We start from the raw sequence: 23,282 nt of genomic DNA, 5'->3' as shown, positions 1-23,282 counted from the left end.
AGCCGTCTGTCAGGGATGCTCTGACTTGGATTCCTGCACTGAGCAGGGGGTTGGGCTCGATGGCCTTGTAGGCCCCTTCCAACCCTACTATTCTATGATTCTATGAGCCTCCCTGAAGGATATACACAGGATCAGGACTTTGTCAGCAGAGACAAACTCAGCTGTGTGTCATGGTACAGCCCCGTGCAAATTAGGGCTGTGCACGGACCCGCCACCTCAGTTCAGACCACTTCGGACCCCATCCGCTTCACTTCAGATTCAGATCCAAGTGAGATTCAGATATCCGAATAATTCTGATATGATGTTTTCGGCCATAACATTTTCTGTCTTCATGATAAATACATGTATTTGGGGACCTCTTGGCCGCCATGGAGGAGATTCCACCTGCCAAATTTCAGACAGTTTTGGCCCAGTAGTTTTTGTGCTAAGCGCAGGTAAAACCTGATTTTTTCAACAAAAACTCTCTAAGCAAAGAGCTATAACTTTTCACTGGGTGCACAGAGGTCCCATGGAATTTGGGGACCTCTCAGCCCCCGTGAAGGGCATCCCACCTACCAAATTTCGTGATATGGAAGAAGTCACTATCCCTACTCTCTGCTGTAGGTTTCTTTTATTTATTTATTTTATTGCATTTAAATCCCAACTTTTTTCCTCTTGCAAGGAACCCAAGGTGGCTTACATTATCCTCCTCGTCTCCATTTTATCCTCACAACAACCCTGTGCAGTAGCTTGGGCCGAGAGTCTGTGACTGGCTCAAAGTCACCCAGTGAGTGGTGGTGGGTGGAAGGGCCAGAGACCCACCACGGCGCAGACTGCTGTGAACCCTTTCCCTCGACCGTCGATGCGGCACACTTGCAGCCACTGTGCTGGCCTGGTCTTGGTGCCACACCCACCTGGATCCCCTAAGGGACGTGGGGAGCCTAATCCTGCTCTCCCAGCCCAGTGCTTATCACGCCACAAGAGGGGGGTGCGTCGTGCTGCTCCCCCGCTTCACCTCGACTCGAACAAAGAACAACAGTGGTCTCTTGTCTGGCCGAGGCAGGAAGCAAACACAGCAACCCTGCCAGGCAGGCATTGCAACTTGCCTCCGCACTCAGCTGCCCTGCTACACCAGGACGCCCTATCCAGACTGGGGCAGAGCCAGCTTGCCTACCGGTGCTGCTAGTCCCAACGGCACCTCACCCACCACTGCCCCTGCCCAGACCCCGAAGGTGCCTCATGTTGGGCTGGCTGGCTTTGCTACAGTGTACTATTATATTATTGGAATAATAGGTATTACTGTGTGTGTGGTGCTTTGCCCACTGTTTTGAAATGTGGACGTTGTGCTGTGCTTGAACACAACACACGCATGCACACAGAGACACACAAGAGCAAAAGAAAAGGAAATGCAGAACTACTGGGGAAAAGATATAGAGTTCCAAAATGGGAAGGGAAGGAATACAGGAACTGAGAGGGCAGGTCGGGGGAGAGCCAAGAACAAGAAAAGGAAAATACTTTTTCTATATATTATTTTGTGTATTTTTTTAAAGGATCCAGCCAGAACACTACAAAGAGATAGTTGACTTGAGAATGGGGGGGGGGGGGAGCTAAAGAACAAGGCCAGGCAAGTGAAAAAACCAACTATTTCAATATGTCTTGCTTTTAAAAAAATGAAGAATCTAGGAAGACAAACAGAGAAAACAAATAAGATGGTTGAATAATTCAGAAGGCGGAGGGGATAGCCAAACAACAAGCCAAGAGGTACTAAATGTTTTGGTTTTTAAAGACATAATCTAGAAGAAAGCAACGGAGAACTGCTGGGTCGGAAAGGGTCCAACGAACGCCCCCCCGGCCCAAATCTATCCAAATAACTACAAAGCTCCAGATCTCTCTCTCTCATGCGTGCAATGAGCAAACGCAAGCTTTTATCTTCAATATGTCCAGTATTCCCCTCCCTCCTCCACCACTGTCATCGACTGGAGACTGCTGGGTTTATTTATTTATTATTAAATTTATTAATCGCCCATCTGGCTGGTCACCCAGCCACTCTGGGCGATGTACAACATACAATAAAACAGTTTAAAACAATAAAATTCTACAATAAAAACATTTTCTAAAATACCCTAACCCACCCCAAATGCCTGCCTGAACAACCACGTTTTTAATGCACGACGGAAGCTCATTAAAGAGGGGGCATGGTGGAGTTCCCTAGGGAGGGAGTTCCACAGAGTGGGGGCCACCACAGAAAAGGCCCTCTCCCTCGTCCCCACCAGTCTAGCTGTCCTGGCTGATGGCACAGACAGAAGGCCATCCGAGGCTTCTTGTTAAGCGGCCTGTCTGGTGCTGCTGGAGGCACTCCTTAAGATAGGCTGGGCCGGAACCATATAGGGTTTTAAAGGTCAACACCAACACCTTGAATTTGGCCTGGAAAACAACTGGTAAAACAACTGGGTTTCGTTCAGCCCTAATTTGGCTCCCTCCCTCCTCCCCCTCCCTGATTTTTCTCAAGTTGATAAATTTTGGAGACAGCTGGTCTGGGCTTCAGAAGGCATCAGAAGAGCTCTGAATCTTCACTTTGCTTCGGGGTGCCTCGGTGCTGCTCTGATCCACTTCGCACCCACCTCGGATATTACCTATGGCTGACAGCTTCAATGTGAATTTAGAAGTAAACATTGTAAGATTCAAGGTTATGTTACTGCCTTGCAGTCTGTTTTGTTTTCACAGGTTTGCGACACCGCACCAATCCTGGCCTTTAGACGCTCCAGTGCATAATCTCAGTCCCGGGGATTGGGTGCTGATCCAGTCCTAGAAAGATGGGCCACCTGCCGAGAAGCGGAAGGGTCCGTTTCAGATCCTGCTTTCCACTCCCACTGCTACAAAAGTCGCTAAAGGCCGCGCTTTCACGACTCGGCCGCGCTCGCCGTGCGCGCGGAGGAGCGGGCGCGCTTCGGCCTCCCGCCCGGGCGGCGCTCCTCGCCGCGCGCGGCGCTCCCGCAGGCGGACGCGCCCGGCCCTCCCTGGCGGAGGCGGAGCCGCCCTCGGGCGACGGGCGCGACGCGAGCGGCGGGGCCGCGGCACCAGGCGCCCCGCGGCGCGTCCGCCGAGGGGAGGCGCCCCCGGGTGCCCGGCCGGCGGCGGCAGCGGCGGCCTCCTCTCCGCGGCTGGGCGCGTCCGGCCTCGCCGGCGAGGCTGCGCGGGCGGTCCCGGGAGACGGCTGCGGGCGGGAGCCGCGTGACCGGCGCTCCTGGGCGGGCGCTTCGCCGGGAGGCGGCGCGGCGGGCCGGCCCGCTCCTCCCGCCCGGGCAAGCGGCCCCGCCGGGGCGCGGGGGCGCGCCGCGGCTGCTGCGGAGGGAGGTCGGGCCTGGCCGCGGCGGCTCGGGCGCAGCTCGCGCCGCCGGGCCCTCCGCGCCCCGCAGGAGCCTGAGATGCGGCCGGGGGCGCCGGGCTCCGCCGGCCCCGGGGCAGGAAGGCGCCCCGGCAGCCGCCAGGAGGGGCGCCGCGGCGCGCCCCAGGGAAGCGCCGCGCAGGAGGGCCGGGGCGGCGGCGGCCGGCGGGCGGCCGCGGGGCCGCGGGAGGCTTGCAGCCGCCTCCACCGCCTGTGCCGCCGCTGGCTGGAGCCGGAGCGGCGGCCCAAGCGGCAGATCGTGGACCTGCTGGTGCTGGAGCAGCTGCTGGCCGTCCTGCCCGCGGAGGCGGCGCGCTGGGTGCGCGAGTGCCGGCCGGAGAGCAGCTGCCAGGCGGTGGCCCTGGCCGAGGGCTTCCTGCTGGGCCGGGCCGAGGAGCGGCGGCGGCAGGAGCAGCAGCAGGTGGGGGGACCCTCGCTCTGGGAGCCCCCGGGGGCAGGGGCCTCCAGACGCCCCCCAGGGCCTCCGAGGAACGGGCCCCCTCCTCCGCTCCACTGGGCGGTGGTGCTGAACGTGTGGGTCTGGCTGTTCCGGGGGGGGGGGGGGCGGGTCCAGGGAAGGAGGGGACCCTTCTCCAGCCAGGGGTACGGTCCTCGCAGCAGAGCAGAGTGGGTGTTCGGAGGGGCTTTGAGATGCCCTGGCTAGGCCTCTCCCAAGGCCAGCATTGATTTACTTGCCGCAGTCCAGGGATGCTTGTGTGCCCACCTGCCAAAGAGCCGGCCGTGAGAGAGTTGCGGGGCTTGGGGGGCGGAATGAGTGCGGAAGGGGGCCTGGGTGCAAAGGAGTGGGAAACAAGGCCATAATACCTCCCTCCCTGGGCGCCTTCCTCCTCTCCCAGCTGCAGGGGACGTCGGCCCACGGGGCCACGGATGTTGCGGAACCAGCGAAGGCTCCATCAGGCACCGGACACAGGCCGCTGTTCGGGGGGGTCCTGCCCGAGGGGGACGGAGATGCCACCTCTCCGGGTAAGGATCAGTGGGGCATACTTCAACACGGCACGGGCTCCCTCTGTCGCCTACGCCGGGCAGGCATGGGCGGCTCTCACGTTCCCCTCGAGCCTGTGTTGGGGCAAGGAACGTGCCTGATTTTTGTGAACCGCCCAGAGAATGTCTGCTGTTGGGCCGTAGAGACATGAAATAATAAATAAGCAGGTGAAAAACGGAGCTTTGTTTCAATGGATTAAGTCTTCATATACGCTGAATTATGAGCAAAAGCCGGGTGGAGACAGACTGATTTCACACGAGCATCTAAAATTCCGAATGTGTATGAACTATAGAGTACCTTGCCTCCTTCTTTGTCTTCCTCTCAGGAGGGGGGGCGACGCCCAGAGATGGCGAGAGGACCCCGGGGGCTCCTTCTCGGCCTTCGCCTCTTGGTGTCAGAGTGGAAAGAGCTTCTGGGCAGCTGGAACAGGTACGGGAGGCCTGGGTGCCTCGGCCCCCTGCACGTCTCCCTGGGCCGGAAAGGATCGCCCATCACAGGTGGCTGCCAGGAAGGCCTTGAATGTCCCCCACGGGCCCTGGATCCCGCAGGGGGGCCTCCAACCGGCCCCCTTCCTGCCTCTCCCGCATCATTGCCCAGGGAAACTCTTCTCTTCCAGGCTCCGGTGACCTTTGAGGAGGTGGCCGTGCGCTTCTCTGCGGAGGAGGGGGCTCTGCTGGACCCAGGCCAGAGGGCTCTGCACAGGGAAGTCATGGCGGAGAACTACAGGACTCTGGCCTCCCTGGGTAAGGCTCCCTCTTTCCCTCGGCCGACACATCCTGGAATCCTAGAATCGGAAGGTCTTGGAGGCCATCTAGACTGACCCCCTGCGGGGCCCACCTCCACTGCCTCGTCTCCTCCTCGGTGCTCGGTGTTTTTCTTTGTAATACGTGGCGTGGCGGTTAGCTCTGGACTTCTGCCACCCCACCCCGGCGTAGTTCAAAGGCCTTTCGATCAGGCTCCTGCCTACAATACTCTTCCCGCTCCCCGCGAGGTCCACCCCGTCATCTGTGAGAGGCCTCCATGCTGCTATCGTAGGCCCTGGCCCTTGAAGCCAAAGCTTTCCAAAGGACACCATCTGTGCCGACAGCTCTTCTCTTCCAGTGTCCTTTCCGTACCGGTGCCCTGACTGATGAAAACTGCACTTGTGCCCCTGGAGCCTTCACTGCCCTACCCAGAGCCTCGTAGTCTGGGGAGACCCTTTCAGCGTTTCTTCTGGCCGCATCATTTGTTCCCTCATGGATCCAGCAGGAGCGGAGAGGGGCCCGTGGGTCTGATGGTTTTCGGCAGCCTCCCCACCACGTTTGAGGCCCACACTCTGGGGAAGCAACACGCTTCCTGAGCTGAGACGTCTGCTGTGTTCACAGCTTCCTCCGTCCCGCTCCGGAAGAGGGCTCAGGCCACTCTCAGCTGGTCCTTCTCTGCTGGCGCTGGAATTCCTCCCCTCTCTGTGGGTCTGAGGGCCTTCCTGCGTGGCCTCTGCAGTGCCGGGTGGCGTCTCCGCTGCAGGCTGCCTGGGGCCGTCCTCCGTGGGCAAGACGCAAGCATCCGTCCTGCCGCTGCAGCGCCGCAGATTGTTCATTTTATGTAATTATTAGATTATTAGCCACCCACCTTGCTGGCCACTCTAGGCAGCGTAGAGTACAAATCGCGCAAAATGCAACATACTCAGCAGAACAACCTTGATCTAAACCCCCCCAAATGCCCCTATCCCAAATGCCCGCCCGAAGAGCCAGGTGCTCAAAGCCCGGCGGAAGCTCGTCAAAGAGGGGGCATGGCGGAGGTCACTAGGGAGGGAATTCCACAAAGCGGGGGCCACCACAGAAAAAGCCCTCTCCCTAGCCCTCACCAGCCTCGCTGTCCTGGTGAGGACTAGGGACAGTCATTGTCCCTTGATTCCCCTGAGTCCGCGTGTCGCCTCCTTCCATTCTCCTTCCTTGTGCCCTTTGCTTTCCCCCTCTTCCCAGCCTCCCTCTTCCCTCGATGTCTCACTGGGGCCCTCTCAGCTAAACCCAAGCATGGCCCTCACCCTGCAGGTCATTCAGCGAGTTGCTCCTTTTCCCTAGTGCTTGGAATTCTAGATGACTCTTCCATTCCCATGGACTCTCCTGCGACACCTCCCACTGAACCCCGCAGGAAAGTCCCCTCGGCTCACCACAGCTGCTCGCTCTCGGGAGGCGGAGAGCTTTGCGACAGAGCTGACCTGCTGTGCGCTGTGGAGCAGCTGCCCTCTTGGTCTGTGTCGGTGCGTTTGTGGGGTGCCGCGGAGGACGTCTGTGGCCCTTCGGTTCCCGCAGGAGCCCGCCAGGCCGTGAACGCAAGACCTTGGGCGCGTCACTAGCACGCCCCCATCCCCCTCTTGGAGCTGGCCAGATTGCGGGGTCCGTCTCAATGCCCACTTTGAGCCTCTGGCAGGGTGTCCTTGCAGGGTGTCCTTAGGCGGTGCTTCCCTCCAGGTGGGGGCTGCCCGCCCTCTCTCTGACGTAGCCAAGGCAGACCGCTGGCCCCTTCTCCGTGACTGCCTGCGTAGTACCGTCGGGAGCCGGGCTTAACATCAGCGAGCGCACTGTCTTGTCGGACTGACGCTTCTTGGTCCAAGCAGTATCCAGTGACTGCCCGGCCCTCCTGCCTCCCCGTGTGGAGGAACTACAAGGCCTGACCTGGATGGGGATGGGGTGGTGGGGGAGCATTCAGGCTGGGGGCTTTGAAATCCCCAACCCAGTGTGATTGTCAGAAGTGCCAGAAGTAACTTCCCTGTTTCTCTCCTCTGCAAAAGGGCTTCTGGTCCCCAGATCTGATCTCCTCTCCTGGCAGGAAGAAGCGGATGATCCATTTTTCCAGGCCTCTGAGGAAGGCGAGAGGTCAGCAGGTGGGTGCTTAGCTCTGGTTGGACCTTTGGTCCGCAGGCCTACCAGGATCTGTGTTCTAGCAGATGTTTCTTCTGGGAAAGACGTTTCTTTGTCTTCAGAGATCCGTCAGAGAAAAGGCTAGTTTGCGTCTGGAGTGCGGGGAAAACATCTACCGAATATCAGTCCTGAAAGGCCATACCTTCATTTTACTTGCTTTTGTTTTATTCATTAATGCATTATGCCTCCCCATTTCCCTCCTTCTCTCAAGTTTATCCTCAAAACAATCCTGTGAGTCAGGCCAGGTGAGCTCTGTGGCCAAGTGGGGACCACAGCTCAGATCTCCTGGGGACCAGCCCTGCACTCTGCGAAGGAGACCCCGCTGACCCTCATATTGCCCCACATTTTCTACATTAACTGGGCGTGGGCCTCCTAGGTGGAGGTCTTCCCAGCTCAGCTATTTTAGCACTTTCATTTGGAGATGCCAGGGATGGGACCTGTGACCTTATGCATGCCAGCTATTCAGACTCCTTGTAAACTGTCCCATAATCTGTCTGTTCTGGAACTGTTTGGAGCTCACAGACAGCTCAGGGATTCTGTGGGTGTTTTGTCCACCCCTCTGCCCAACAGTCTCTTTACTTTGGCCGAAACAGGTGGTCCTTGTTGTGGCGTTGGGATTCCCAAAGGTGGTGGTCTTGGGGGATGTCAGTATCCATTCAGAGACCACCTTGCGTGAGTGAAATCTGCCCCAAGACATGTTGCAGGGCAGAGTCTCATTATTCTCTTCAAGACTAGGCAAAGATGACCGGTGGGTGGAGGCAGCTTTGATGGCTCCAGTGTCATGGAAGGATCATTCCGTGCTCAAGTTGGTCCTTCAGGTTACTTCTGCCAAAGTGGAGATCACATTTACCCCTAGAAGCCGATAAATCCCCTGGTTTTCCTGGGGAGTTCCTGCAGTTTTAGCTGGCACTCCATCTGAGGCCTTGGCGTCTGTCAAAAGCAAAAGTGTCATGGTTGCAGCTCTCCAGAAATCATACCGCTGATGGCAGTTATCTATAGATCATAGAATCATAGAATAGTAGGGTTGGAAGGGGCCTACAAGGCCATCGAGTCCAACCCCCTGCTCAAGGCAGGAATCCAAGTCAGAGCATCCCTGACAAATGGCTGTCCAGCCTCGTCTTGAAGGCCTCCAGTGTGGGAGAGCCCACCACCTCCCCAGGTCATGGGTTCCATTGTCGTATTGCTCTTACAGTCAGGAAGTTTTTCCTGATGTTCAGCCAGAATCTGGCTTCCTGTAACTTGAGCCCATTATTCCATGTCCTGCACTCTGGGATGATCAAGAAGAGATCCTGGCCTTCTTCTCTGTGACAACCTTTCAAGTACTTGAAGAGTGCTATCATATCTCCCCTCAGTCTTCTCTTCTCCAGGCTAAACATGCCCAGTTCTTTCAGTCTCTCTTCATAGGGCTTTGTTTCCAGTCCCCTGATCAGCTTTGTTGCCCTCCTCTGAACCCTCTCCAGTTTGTCTGCATCCTTCTTAAAGTGTGGCGCCCAGAACAGGACACAGTACTCCAGATGAGGCCTAAGCAGTGCTGAGTAGAGGGGAACTAGTACTTCCCGGGATTTGGAAGCGATGCTTCTATGAATGCAGCCCAAAAGAGGATTGGCCTTTTTTGCAGCCACATCACATTGTTGGCTCATATTCAGCTTGTGATCGACAACAATTCCAAGATCCTTCTCGCTTGTAGTGTGGTTGAGCCACGTATCCCCTATCTTGTAACTGTGCATTTGGTTTCTTTTTCCTAGGTGCAGAACTTGTCATTTGTCCCTATGAAATGTCATTCTGATGTTTTCTGCCCAGCGCTCCAGTCTATCCAGATCACTTTGAATTTTGTTTCTGTCTTCCAAAGTATTCACTATCCCTCCCAATTTTGTGTCATCTGCAAATTTGATCAGCATTCCCTGCACCTCCTCCTCCAAGTCATTAATAAAAATATTGAAGAGCACTGGGCCCAGGACTGAGCCCTGCGGTACCCCACTCGTTACCTCTCCCCAGCTTGAGAAGGTCCCATTGATAAGCACTCTTTGAGTCCGATTCTGTAGCCAACTGTGGATCCACCGGATCGTTGTTTCATCTAGCCCACTTCGAGCAAGTTTGCTCATCAGGATATCATGGGGCACTTTGTCGAAAGCTTTGCTGAAGTCGAGGTATATGATGTCTACAGCATTCCCACGGTCTACAAGGGAGGTGACTTGATCAAAAAATGAGATCAGATTTGTCTGGCAGGACTTGTTTTTGACAAATCCATGTTGGCTTCGAGTAATCACGGCATTGTTGTCAAGGTGCTTCCAGATGGATTCCTTGATCATCTGCTCCAGAATTTTCCCAGGGATTGATGTCAGACTGACTGGTCTGTAGTTCCCAGGTTCCTCCTTTTTACCCTTTTTGAAGATAGGGACAACATTAGCCCTACTCCAGTCATCTGGCACTTCCCCCGCCCTCCATGATTTCTCAAAGAGAATAGACAGCAGTTCTGAGAGGTTTTCTGCCAGTTCTTTTATTCCTCTAGGATGCAGTTCATCTGGCCCTGGAGATTTGAACTCATTCAAAGGAATGAGGTGTTCCTTGACCATATGCCTATTGATCTCAAGCTGTAATCCTGCCCCTTCAGCCTGTACTTGGCCTTTGCCAGGGTGGTCATAGACCCTCTTTTGGGTGAAGACTGAGCCAAAGTAGGAATTGAGCACCTCTGCCTTTTCTTTGTCATCTGTTATCGTTTTGCCATCCTTATTTAACAGCTGAACAACCATTTCTTTCCTCTGCCTTTTACTCTGCACGGAGCTGAAGAAAGACTTTTTGTTGTTTTTAGCATCCCTTGCTAACCTCAGCTCATTCTCAGCTTTAGCCTTCCTGACGCCATCCCTGCAATTCTGTGCTATCTGCCTGTACTCTTCTTTTGTTACTTGGCCTTCTTTCCACTTCCTATATGTGTCCTTTTTTGTTTTCAGGTCATCCCTAAGCTTGTTGTGAAGCCACATTGGCTTCTTCTGTTGTCTTCCACCTTTTCTTCTTGATGGAATTGTTTGTCATTGTGCCTTGAGAATTTCCTTTTTTAAAAGCTCCCACCCATCTTGGACTCCTTTTCTCGTTAGCGTCGCTTGCCATGGGACCTTCCTGATCATTGTTCTGAGTTTATTAAAATCAGCTTTCCTAAAATCCAGGGTACACGTTTGACTACACTCGGCTTTTGCTTCCCTTAGAACCAAGAACTCAAGTACAACATGGCCGCTTTCCCCCAGAGTTCCTGTAACTGCGACTTTCTCCACTAAGTCATCTCTGTTGGTTAGGATCAAGTCAAGGATAGCCGATTCTCTAGTTCCTTCCTCTACTTTCTGTAGGAGAAAGTTATCCGCCACACAAGTCAGGAATTTCCTGGAGGGGCCATGTTTTGCAGAATTTGTCTCCCAACAAATATCGGGGAAATTGAAGTCCCCCATGACTACTACATCATGCTTCCTTAAAACATTGGCTGTTTGCTTTTCAAAAGTTTCATCCTCATCTTCTCCTTGGTTGGGTGGCCGGTAGTAGACTCCAACCACCAGGTACCTTTTATGCTTTGCTCCATTTATTTTGACCCAGATGCTCTCGATGGGGCTACCAAGCTCCTCCTCCTGTATTTCTGTGCAGAGATATGTATTTTTCACATACAGTGCAACCCCACCTCCCTTTCTGTTCAGCCTCTTGCTCATTCTCATGCAGGTTCCCCTGTGATTCTTCCTCCGCAGGCTGTTCTCCAGTCTCATCCGCAAGTACCTGGAATCGGTCCATAGCTACATTATTTCATTTAATGAGCTGAGCAGAGCAGAGCAAGCGGCTCCAGCTGGTCCCGGGACTACAGAAGCATTATTTCACAGATACATTATTTCATTTAATGAACAGTCAAAAGCCAATAACTATGACTGTGTCAGATCTGGGGCACAGCTCAAAAGATCCATGCCCTTGCCCAGGTGGGGCTGCACCTAACGACGCCCCTGGTTCTGACCCCTTCTGGATCACTTGTGAACAGATTCTGACTGTAAGCCAGAGGGCCCACTGCAGTGCTTGGCTGGGCCCGAACAGCTCCTTGGTATTCTGAGGAACTGAAGGCAATAAAGGGCTTGGATCGGAGGGAGCACACTGCAGGCAGGACCGAGCCCAGATGGTAAGGCCATTTACGGTCATTGTTAAAGAAATCCTGGAGTCTATGATTTCTGAGATTAATCACACAATTCCTAGCCTGCCTTCTGGGGGCAAGGTATGGGAGAGGGTGGTGTCCCCTCAACTCCAGGTGGCCTTTGAGGATACTGAGTGTTTGGATCCCAAATGCCAGCCTATTTGAATCCCAAATGTTCATAGAATCATAGAATAGAATCATAGAATAGTAGGGTTGGAAGGGGCCTACAAGGCCATCGAGTCCAACCCCCTGCTCAATGCAGGAATCCAAGTCAGAGCATCCCTGACAGGTGGCTGTCGAGCCTCGTCTTGAAGGCCTCCAGTGTGGGAGAGCCCACCACCTCCCCAGGTCATTGGTTCCATTGTCGTATTGCTCTTACAGTCAGGAAGTTTTCACTGATGTTCAGCCGGAATCCGGCTTCCTGTCACTTGAGCCCATTATTCTGTGTCCTGCACTCTGGGATGATCGAGAAGAGATCCTGGCCTTCCTCTCTGTGACAACCTTTCAAGTGCTTGAAGAGCGCTATCCTATCTCCCCTCAGTCGCCTCTTCTCAAGGCTAAACATGCCCAGTTCTTTCAGTCTCCCTTCATGGGGCTTTGTTTCCAGTCCCATGATCATCTTTGTTGCCCTCCTCTGAACCCTCTCCAGTTTGTCTGCATCCTTCTTAAAGTGTGGTGCCCAGAACTGGACACAGTACTCCACATGAGGCCTAACCAGTGCAGAGTAGAGGGGAACTAGTACTTCCCGGGATTTGGAAGCGATTCTTCTATGAATGCAGCCCAAAAGAGCATTGGCCTTTTTTGCAGCCACATCACATTGTTGGCTCATATTCAGCTTGTGATCGACAACAATTCCAAGATCCTTCTCGCTTGTAGTGTGGCTGAGCCACGTATCCCCCAAAGCTTTTTGTGAAGCCACATTGGCTTCTTCTGTTGTCTTCCACCTTTTCTTCTTGTTGGATTTTTTTGTGATTGTGCCTTGAGAATTTCCTTTTTTAAAAGCTCCCACCCATCTTGGACTCCTTTTCTCATTAGAGTCGCTTGACTACACTCGGCTTTTGCTTCCCTTAGAACCAAGAACTCAAGTACAGCATGGTCGCTTTCCCCCAGAGTTCCTGTAACTGCGACTTTCTCCACTAAGTCATCTCTGTTGGTTAGGATCAAGTCAAGGATAGCCGATCCTCTAGTTCCTTCCTCTACTTTCTGTAGGAGGAAGTTATCCGCCACACAAGTCAGGAATTTCCTGGAGGGGCCACGTTTTGCAGAATTTGTCTCCCAACAAATATCGGGGAAATTGAAGTCCCCCATTACTACTACATCATGCTTCCTTAAAACATTGGCTATTTGCTTTGCAAAAGTTTCATCCTTGTCTTCTCCTTGATTGGGTGGCCGGTAGTAGACTCCGACCACCAGGTTCCTTTTATTCTTTGCTCCATCTATTTCAACCCAGCTGCTCTCGATGGGGCTACCAAGCTCCTCCTCCTGTATTTCTGTGCAGAGATATGCATTTTTCACATACAGTGCAACCCCGCCTCCCTTTCTGTTCCTCCTGTTCTTTTTGAACAAGTTATATCCTTCAATTGCTGTATGCCAGTCATGAGAGTCATCCCACCAAGTCTCAGTTATACCTATCAGGTCATAATTTCCCTCTTGTATTAAGAGTTCAAATTCGTTCTGTTTGTTTCCCATACTCTGGGCATTAGTATATAGACATCGAAAACCATGTGCTTCATAGTCTGGTTTTCTTCCTACATGTGTCTGAAGACTATTATTGGGCGCTATCAGAGCTGTTCTCTCCATTGCAGTGCATGCGCCTATGTCCATTGTTACCCCCAACATTACATCTCCCTTCCTCAGTTTAAAGGCCTCCTAATGACGTTCTTCATGCTGTGGCCAAACACATTCTTCCCAGCCTTAGTGAGGTGCAACCCATCCCTAGCCAACAGCCCATCTTCCAGGAAGTACAGCCCGTGGTCCCAGAATCCAAATCTCTCTCATCGGCACCACCTTCGTAGCCAGTCATTCACCCGGAGTATTTTTCATTCCCTTTCTATCCCTCTTCTAACTACTAGAAGGATGGATGAGAAAACTATCTGGGCCCCAAAGTTCTTGAGTTTCCTTCCCAAAGCTTCAAAGTCTGACGTGATCTCTTCGTAGCTCCGCCTGGCGGTATCATTTGTTCCCACATGGATGAGAAGAAAGGGATACCTGTCAGTAGGCTTTATGAGTGCAGGCAACCTTTCAGTTACGTCTCTAATCTGTCCTCCCGGGAGACAACATACCTGGCGAGTCCACGGGTCTTCGCAACATACTTGGGTCTCGATCCCACGCAGCAAGGAGTCTCCCACTACTACCACTCTTCTTCTTCTTGTAGGCCTGGGTTTCATCGCCTCTGTTTGACTGACCTTTAGCCTCTTGCTCACTCTCATGCAGGTTCCCCTGTGATTCTTCCTCTGCAGGCTGTCCTCCAGTCTCATCCTCAAGTACCTGGAATCGATTCCACAGCTCCACTGCTTCCACTGGTGCAGAGTGGCATCTAGTTCTTCTTCTCCTAACTGTCACCCTTTTCCAAGGAGTCACCTCTACTCCACTTTTCTTCACCTCAGCATTTCCCACTGCCTCATCTTGCTGTTGCTCTTCAAGCTTCTGGTCTGCCCTTTGCTGCTGTAGTTCCCCCATTCTGTCCAAGAACTCTTTGTGTTCTCTTATTCCCCGGAGGGTCGACAGTCGCCGCTCCAGTCCGCTTACTTTTTCCTCCAGCAGCGTGATCAACTTGCACTTGTTGCAGGTGTGGGCCATGTTGTTCTCAGGCAAGAAAGCGAACATTGCACACACCTGGCAGGTCACCACCACTGGAGAGTCCTGTCCTTCCATAGCCTCTTTTCCCTTTTTGTGTCTAGCTTTGTGATTGTTCTAGACTAGCCTGTGCCTGCTCCTCTGCTCAGTAGAGGTTAAAAGCAGAGTCCCACTGGTGTGGAAGTGTGTGTTACAAGATAAATAAATGGAAAAAAGTTAGTTAAAATAAAAAATAAAAATAATTAAAAAAAATGTTAGGGGCCTCCCCCTTGACCTCCCCTGCAGAACTCCCCTGGCCAACTCCTGTTTGCTCCCCCTGTTTGCTCCCCCTGTTCGCTCGCTCTCTGGGAGCTTGCCTGCTTCTGTAGTCCCTGGACCAGCTGGAGCAGCTTGCTCTGCTCTGCTCTGCTCAGCTGGGAGGCGGGAAACAGACTCATGCTGGTGGAGGACTGACACTGGGAACTGGACAGTTTAATCATGTTGGTTCTTTGGCATGTATTCATCCATGGTATGCAGGCCCAGCCCAATCTACCTTTTCTACCTGACGCAGGAAGCCTGACACCGCCTGCCCGCCAATGCCTTCCTAGCTGCGGGGAGGTAGTCCGAAGCCTTGCGAGACCCAGATGAAATCAAATCCTCATGGGCCTTCAGCTGGGCTTCGTGAGAATTCGGTCTACCCTTGCAAGATTTTGTGCGAGAGGGGGCATGCACCAGGAGGGAGGGTGGGTGCTCCAGAGAGCCCCGCCAGCCGCTCTCTTATACTGGGAAATGCCACTGCGGGAGAGCAGCTGGTGGGGCTCTCAGGGGCACACGCGGGAGGAGGCACAGTGTCCTCGTAGGGGGGGCGGGAGGTGGAACAATGGGCTCCTCTTCCCACTCTGCCGCCTGCTCTGGCCAGATGAGACCACGTAACGGGGCCAGCACACCCTGATGGTGCCCTTTGCTGGGTTATTGGTAACTGGCCTATGTTTTCAGACAAATTTTGTTCCACTGCCTGGTTTTTATTATGAATTTTTATTTTATGGTAGTTTTATGTTTTTATTACTCTGGGCCATCTTGTGCGGATCATGTCCTAATAGGCAGTCAATCACTATTAGTATAAACACCTTGAAATCTTCTTAATTAGATTCTTCATCATTAGAGGCTATTTAATATATTTGGAAGAATTTGCCACTCCCTCCTGACCAAAACACCAAAACACTGAGTTTTTTCCCTGTATTGAGGAAATTTCTCTTTTCATTCTTTCAGGTGATGGGAGGGACAGCAATAAAAATGGCAAACAGCAGAGAAGGAAAACTGAAGATGAACAGCAGTGGCGGAAAAAATCTATTTCCTTTGGAGGGGCTGACTTCCAGGAAATTGTAATACCAGAAGAATGTTTTGAAGGAAACAAAAGAATGATTCAGAATGGAGATAAAGCGTTGAAATGTTCTCAGTGTGGAAAGAGCTTCAGTCAGCGGATGAACCCTACTGAACATCAAATAATTCACACTGATGTGGAAAGACACAAATGCTTGGAGCGTGAAAAGCAGTTCAGTGGCAGCTCAGGCCTTAACTTGCATCAGAGAACTCACACAGAGGAGAAATGCTCAGAATGCGGAAAGAGATTCAATCGCAGCTCCCACCTTAAAGAACATCAAAGAATCCACTCGGGCGAGAAGCCTTACACATCCTCAGGTTCTGAAAAGTGCTTGAGTCAGAGCTCAGCCCTTAACTCACCTCACAGAATTCATGCAGGGAAGGGATCCTTTAAATGCCTAGAGTGTGGAAAGAGCTTCAGTTCGAGCTCCTACCTTAAGACCCATCAAAGAATTCACACCGGGGAGAAGCCCTATAAATGCTTAGATTGTGGAAAGAGTTTCAAGCAGAGTTCGTACCTTAAGTGTCATCAAAGATGTCACACTGGGGAGAAGCCCTATAAATGCTCAGACTGTGGAAAGAGCTTCAATCAGAGTTCCAACCTTAAGTGTCATCAAAGAAGTCACACCAGGGAGAAGCCCTATAAGTGCTCAGACTGTGGAAAGAGCTTCAGTCAGAGTTCCCACTTTAACTTACATCAAAGAACTCACACAGGAGAGAAACCCTATAGCTGCTCAGAGTGTGGAAAGAGCTTCTGTTGGAGTTCCAGTCTTAACTCACATCAAAGAATTCACACAGGGGAGAAGCTCTATAAATGCTCAGAGTGTGGTAAGAGATTCTGTTGGAAGTCCGACCTTAACTCACATCAAACAATTCACACAGGGGAGAAGCCCTACAAATGCTCAGAGTGTGGAAAGAGCTTCCGTCAGAGTTCCGGTCTTAAGCTTCATCAAAGCATTCACACAGGGGAGAAGCCCTTTAAATGCTCAGACTGTGGGAAGAGATTCGCTCGGAGTTCTCGCCTTAACTCACATCAAAGGATTCACACAGGAGTCGCTGTATAAATGCTAAGAGTGTGGAAAGAGCTTCAGTCATAGCCGAAGCCTGAAATGTCATCAGAGAATTCACACAGGGGAGAAGCCCCTCCTGCGCGTAGATGTGGAACAGGTCAGGGTTTGCTGCACATCCTTCCCTGGCCTTGGTGTGCAGGGTTGGCGGAATCACCTGCAGCTCCAGGCAGCTGTGCTCCTTGGCTCCCGCCTCCCAGCAGCCCGTCGAAGAGGAAGGGGCTCTTGGGAGGCTGGTCTGCTGCTCCTGCTTACGGATCGCTCCCCCTGCTGCTCTGCCTCTGCCTTGGCTTGCCCTCCCTGGTTCTTCTTGAATCCTGCTCAGTGGACTTGGCTTGTCCTCAGCCTCTCTGCTTGATCCTGCTCTGAGCAAGTGGGATCCTGAGTCTGTGCCTGTGATGGGCATAAGTGGGGGCGGGGGGGGAGGGCTGCCTTTATTTAGCATATGTCAGAAGGGGGCTTGACTCTGTAATCCAAACAAACACTTCCGAAAATTCACTCTGGGTGAAACTAGGCCAACGGAACCAATCTTTCAGCAGGCCTTCTTGTCTTTGGTTCTCTCAGAGCATCTCTGCGCCAGCCTCAAATCCTGCCTTTCGAACGGGGCTTTCTGCTTCAGTCTTAAGTGCAGGATCATGACAGACTCCCTTTACGCGTGCTTCCTCCCCCCTTCCCCCATCGCCCCAGCCGCTAGATGGCGCTGTGGTCAAGCTCCTCTTATTGTGGCTTTTCCTCTTTCCATGAGGGAACTCAAGCGGAACTCAAGCGTGGTAATGTGATAGCTCATTATCTTCTGTCTTTTAAACAATGGAATAAAGGTCATGTAGCAGACTTCCTCAATAGCAGGATAAAAGCTCCACGTGAAGATGCCCTTAGTATCCCATCTGATTTTATGCCATCTGTGCTGCTCTTATGAATAAACAAAAACCTTGTGGCAGGTTCATCCAGCGCTCTGCCTGAAATAAGCTCGGTTACAATGCCTCATGAGCTTCCGACAAAATAACGGGAATTTAAAGCTGTCTCCAAGAAGACTTTTGCACCGATCCCTGGAGCATCCGGTGCAAAAAAGAGACCTCGAAAGGCACAAAAACGCCAACATCTGACAGTAGACCACTCATCTTTGCTGGGGTCTATTTTGGAATGTTGACCCGATGAAATAGTATCTCAGACCCAGCCTCTACTAGTCAAGGGGGCTTAACCAGGCTGACGAGACTGCGAGGGGGTGCAAGGATTCCCCCCCTTCTCGGGAAGGACCCCTGGCCCCTCAGCCTGAACCCCTGTTTAGGACTAATGTTACCTGCAGCTGACGCTAAGGAGACTCCCCCTTAATCCTGGGAAGGGACTCAAGTTCTGGGTTCAAATCCTGATGGAGGGCGAACCCTGGCTTGCGCTGCCATGAGAAATCTAAATGAGAGAAGGGGAGAATTATGCAATCCCAACACGACTCCCTGTCTTTTTTCCTTAAGCTTTTACTAGTTTTCAAAAACAAAAACATCAGGAAAAAGAAGAAAGGAAGTATATAGATAAAAAGAAAGACAGTAAATTTGAATCTAATCATTGACAGGGAGTAGTACGTTTAACATCTATCCATCTTTTTGCGCTTTAGTTGATGGAAGTGGAATCCATAAGTTTTCGTTATAAGTCTTCAATATATCAAGATTATATTAAGTTCCTCTTCCATAATGTGAGGAATGGCTTTGACAACGCCCAGCCTTTGATGACGCGATTTACAGCTTTTAAGGACTGTGGCTTGTTTTTATCTGCTGTTGGGTTTCTTTGTCTGTGAGGTTGTCGTTTTCTCTGATGTTACGACGATAACAAGAGCCCTGCTGGATCAGACCAAGGGTCCACCTAGGCCAGCATTCTGTTCACACAGTGGCCAACCAGCTGTCAACTGGGAACTCACAAGCAGGGCATGAGTGCAACAGCCCAGCAACTGGTGCAGATAGGCTCACTGCCTGTGGTCCTGGAGGAAGCACAGAGCCATCCGGACTAGTAGCCACTGATAGCCTTCTCCTCCAGGAATTTGTCCAACCCCCTTTTAGAGCTGTCGAAACAGGTGGCCATCACTACCTCCTGTGGTAGCGAACTCCGTAGTTTAACTACGTGCCGTGTGAAGAAGTCCGTCCTTTTATCTCTTGATCTCCCACCGATCAGCTTCATGGGATGACTCCATTGGGTTCTAGTATTTTGAGAGGGAGAAAAATGTCTCCCTATCCACATTCTCCACACCATGCATGATTTTGTAGACCTCTGTCATGTCTCCCCTTCCCCTCCCTTTTTCCAGGCTAAGCAGTCGCAGGTGCTGTAACCTCCTCTCATAGGGGAGATGCTCCACCCCTTGATCATTTAGTGGCCCTTGCCTGCCCTTTTTCCAGCCTACAATATCTTTTTTTAGGTGTGGAGAGCAGAACTGGACACAGTATTCCAAGTGTGGTGGCACCATAGTTTTGCATAGGGGCAGTGTGATGTTGGCCACCTTATTCTCAATCCCTTTTCTAATTATGCCTCACATGGAGTTTGCCTTCGTTACAGCAGCCGCACACTGGGCTGACATCTTCACTCCGCTGCCCACCACAACCCCAAGATCTCTTTCCTGGTCGGTCACCACTAGCTCAGATCCCATCAGGCTAGACTTGAAGTTGGGATTTTTTGCCCCAACGTCCACCTCTTTACACTTGCTTAGATTGAACCACTTTGGCCATTTCGATGCCCATTCTGCCAGTTTGGAGAGCTCCTTTTGGAGCGCTTAGAATCATAGAATAGTGGGGTTGGAAAGGGCCCACTAGTCCATCGAGTCCGACCCCCTGCTCAATGCAGGAATCCAGGTCAGAGCATCCCTGACAGATGGCTGTCCAGCCTCGTCTTGAACCCCTCCAGCGTGGGAGAGCCCACCACCTCCCTAGGTCATTGGACGTCGGGGTGGGGGGAGGCAGGGGCCTTGAGATCTTTTCCACGGACTCACTCACCCGCTCAAACCCAAACATTTGGGGTTTTCAAGATATACTCTATGGAAGTGTCACCGTCTCCGCTCCGCCCCCATGGCAGAGCCCTTCTCTTTGAAACCGCCCCCTGGCACACACCCTTGGCGCCCGACAGGACCCATTAGCCTTCCCTCAGCTCCTGCATTATATCTCCCCCCCCCGCAGAAACGTCCATGCGCCCGGCTGGATTGAACCCCCACACACACCCCTTTCTCCCCTCCCTACAATGGATTTTGTCCCGTTTCCCTCCCCTCCGCCAGGTTTTGGTTGCCTGGGTACATGCCTTGTGCCAAGAAGAGCGGCTAAGCGAGCAGGTTGCGTCTGGTAATTCCACTTGCTGTAGAATTGAAGGTTCAAGAAGTAACAGCGCAATCTGATGGGTCTTTATTTCAAATTAAACTTACAGGGATCTTGGGGCGGCAGCTGAGGCAGCAGTCCAACGCACACTTGCCTGGGAAGAAGCCCAGTTTGGCCATTGAACACAGTGGGGCTGACTTCTGGTTGGAGCCAATGTCGCCCTTGCAGCATTCTGCGGAGTCTCGGGATGCAATCTCAAACAGCTTTTTAAAAGGTTGAAAAACCTTTTTATCTCTCCCCTGGAATGAAAAGGGGAGGCAGGAGCAGCTCTGCATGAAGTTTTGGAAGAAGAACTCTCGGCGTGATAGCAGGGGGGCTTGTCTGCCAGAGCTTAATCATCGCTCAAAGCTGTTTGAACCTCCTAATTAATTTGGAATTAATTAATTAATTAGGAGAAATTAGGGCTGACGTGCTCCATTGTAGTTTATGGATTAAGAAACACCAACAACGTTTGAGGAATGGATTAGGAAATATCAATAATTTTTGAGGACCTGCAAGATTTGTTTGATGAGAAGGATGACTACAAGGCGAAAAATATCTCTGCCTACCCCCCCCCCCAATACCTTCCTTGGCAAAGGCTCCAAGAAGCAAAAACACAGAGGAGTTAGTTGCTCTGATAACAGCTTTGTCCTTGCAATTTGCGGAACAGGCTAAGAGGCTGCATACCATCCAAAATTCCATCACCACCCTGCAAGGGGCTGTGGATTTAATCAACAGTTATTGGCAAAAAATGGAGGCGAAGGTTAACGAGATCGGGTAGCAGGGAATGAGACTACGTCACAAGCTTTTTTCAACAATCTCTGTCAGAATTTTTCAACTGGAGGCTTTTGTGTGCAGGGCAAATGTACGTTCCATTGGTATTAAAGATTTACCTACTGATATAAATGTGTCTACTTTTGTAGATAAGTTTTTGCATGAGATACTCCCTGTGCCATCTGATTATTCATCTGATATTGAGCAGGCATTCTGTGTGTCAAATGCCAAAGGGACTGGTTATCTAAAGAGCCTCTTGTTGAGGGTGAAAGAGGAGAGTGCAAAAGCTGGTTTGAAACTCAACATTCAAAAAATGAAGATCGTGGCATCTGGCCCCATCACTTCCTGGCATATGGAAGGGGAAGAAATGGAAGCAGTGACAGATTTTATTTTCTTGGGCTCCAAGATCACCGCAGACGGTGACTGTAGCCATGAAATTAAAAGACGCTTGCTCCTTGGGAGGAAAGCTATGGCAAACCTAGACAGCATAGTCAGAAGCAGAGACATCACCTTGCCAACAAAGGTCTGTCTAATCAAAGCTATGGTTTTCCCAGTAGTAACGTATGGCTGTGAGAGCTGGACTATAAGGAAGGCTGAGCGCCGAAGAATTGATGCTTTCAAACTGTGGTGCTGGAGAAGACTCTTCTGAGTCCCCTGGACTGCAAGGAGGTCCAATCAGTCCATCCTAAAGGAAATCAACCCTGAGTGCTCACTGGAAGGACAGATACTGAAGCTGAAGCTGAAATACTTTGGCCACCTAATGTGAAGAGAAAACTCCCTGGAAAAGACCCTGATGCTGGGAAAGACTGAGGGCAAAAGGAGAAGGGGACGGCAGAGGATGAGATGGCTAGATCGCATCACGGATGCAATGAATATGGACTTGAGCACGCTCCAGGAGAGAGCACAGGACAGGAAGGCCTGGCGTGCTCTGGTCCATGGGGTCACGAAGAGTCGGACACGACTGAATGACTGAACAACAACAACAAATATGATTATAGTCCAATTTGCAAGAATCTCCACAAAAAATTATATCTTGCTTTTGGCAAGAGAGGCTGGAAACCTTTTTTGGAAACATGATAAAGTTATGCTATTTCTGGATTACACCAAAGAAGTTGCTGATAAAAGAACGCAGTTTACCGAGGTGAAAAATATGGCAAAACAAATGAACTTGCAATATCACTTAAAAAATCCTGCTACATTTTGCATTTTTTCTGAAGGCCAGGTGAAGAAATTCCTAAATCATGAAATGGCAGGGGCATGGCTAAATGGAAAAATCATGTGAGATTTCTGTTCCAGCCTCATGAACTGGAAGCTACAAACATGTTTGCTAACTGGCTATGTTTAGTCTGGAAGATTCAGGCTAGGCCAGAGTTGTGTTTTTCCCCCCTTCTTCTCTCATTTTTTCTCTCTTTTCTTTAAATCCGTTCTCTTTATTATGGATATGATATACTGTACTTAAATTTACTGCCTGAGGGTGTATAGAAATGTGCACACATTTATGTAGCTAGTATAAAATATATTGGTGATTGTTGTGAGGTTGATTTTAAGCTTTATTATATAATATTATAACATTTATTAGTGATTTGTTGTTCAATTATTATTACTATCATTACTGGTTAGTAAGATTTTTGGCGGGTTAAATTGTTAAGCTTCACTATTATGTGTTAGCTGAAGGGCGATGTATGGTTACTGGCAGTGAATTGTAGGCCCTGCTTCTGTGCTACAAGACTGATAATATGATATTGAAATGTAAGGTTCATTATTTGTACTATGTTGAATACTGCCAACGTTATAGGTATAATTTTGGAATGGGATTTGAAGTTTCTGTGTAATGCAGTTTAAATTTAATTCTTTTAAATAACTTTTTATATTTTTTTCCGTGTTTCCCTTTTCTGTTTCTTTTATTGCTGTGTCCTCCTGAGAATACTGCATTGTTGGGAAATTGTCGTTATTGATTAGGTTGTTGGTTGTTGGAAATGTTTATTTCATTTGGAAAGATAAAAACAGAATAAAAAGTATTTAAAAAAAACACGCGGCGCGGCTGACTCCCGCGGGAACACGCGCAGGAGCGGGCGGCGGGGCGGGGCGGGGCGGGAGGCGGCTGCGCAGCTCCGCCGGGCTCCCCTCGCTCCGTGCCGCCGGCGCCCAGCGCGAACCGGCCTCCGCCGCGAAGGGCCGCTGCCCAGCTGCCTCCTGCGGAGGGAGGCGGCCGGGCCGTTTGCGCGCCGCAGCGCCGCCCTGCCTTCGCTCCCGCCGCGCCCCCTTTACGCGAATCGCCGGCCCCGCAGCGCAGTCGCGCCCCGCGTCGGTCCCACTTCTGTTTCTGGCTGCCGTGCGGGGCGCGGGGCTGCTGCCCGCCGCGGGGGCCGCAACCCCAAGCCGCCGGCATCGCTCAGGGGCCGCGCCCCACTGCCGGCGCCGAGGGCTGGAATCGGCGGGAGCGACATGCCAGCGGGAGGGGGCCGCGTCCGGGAAGGGCCGGGCCGGGGCTCGCGGGCCGCGCGCGCGGTGAAGCGAGGCGGGCGCGAGGCAGGCGGGGGCCG

General features: G+C 51.7%; 1 protein-coding gene across 1 annotated transcript; it reads left to right on the top strand.

Moving 5' to 3' along the window:
- The first annotated feature begins 1,993 nt into the window (after positions 1-1,993).
- LOC146356764 (uncharacterized) lies at positions 1,994-23,037 on the top strand. Its single transcript, XM_084831964.1, has 6 exons — positions 1,994-3,785; positions 4,222-4,348; positions 4,693-4,796; positions 4,984-5,110; positions 7,141-7,233; positions 15,468-23,037. The coding sequence occupies exons 1-6, from the start codon at positions 2,793-2,795 to the stop codon at positions 16,640-16,642; spliced, it is 2,619 nt and encodes an 872-aa protein (XP_084688090.1). The 5' UTR covers positions 1,994-2,792; the 3' UTR covers positions 16,643-23,037.
- The last annotated feature ends 245 nt before the right edge of the window (positions 23,038-23,282 follow it).

This window comes from Heloderma suspectum, chromosome 2 (genome assembly GCF_057233095.1).
Source record: "Heloderma suspectum isolate Gila_16-S chromosome 2, 16-S_ref, whole genome shotgun sequence".
NCBI classification, from domain to species: Eukaryota; Metazoa; Chordata; class Lepidosauria; order Squamata; family Helodermatidae; genus Heloderma; species Heloderma suspectum.
This window is presented reverse-complemented; position numbering and strand designations above follow the sequence as displayed.

Excerpts from the sequence above, each read along its gene's own strand:
- LOC146356764 (XM_084831964.1), top strand. The coding sequence starts at position 2,793 with ATGGGCCACCTGCCGAGAAGCGGAAGGGTCCGTTTCAGATCCTGCTTT. Across the intron at positions 4,349-4,692 it reads CGGAGATGCCACCTCTCCGG|GAGGGGGGGCGACGCCCAGA; the intron begins GTAAGGATCAGT and ends TCTTCCTCTCAG. Across the intron at positions 5,111-7,140 it reads CAGGACTCTGGCCTCCCTGG|GGCTTCTGGTCCCCAGATCT; the intron begins GTAAGGCTCCCT and ends CCTCTGCAAAAG.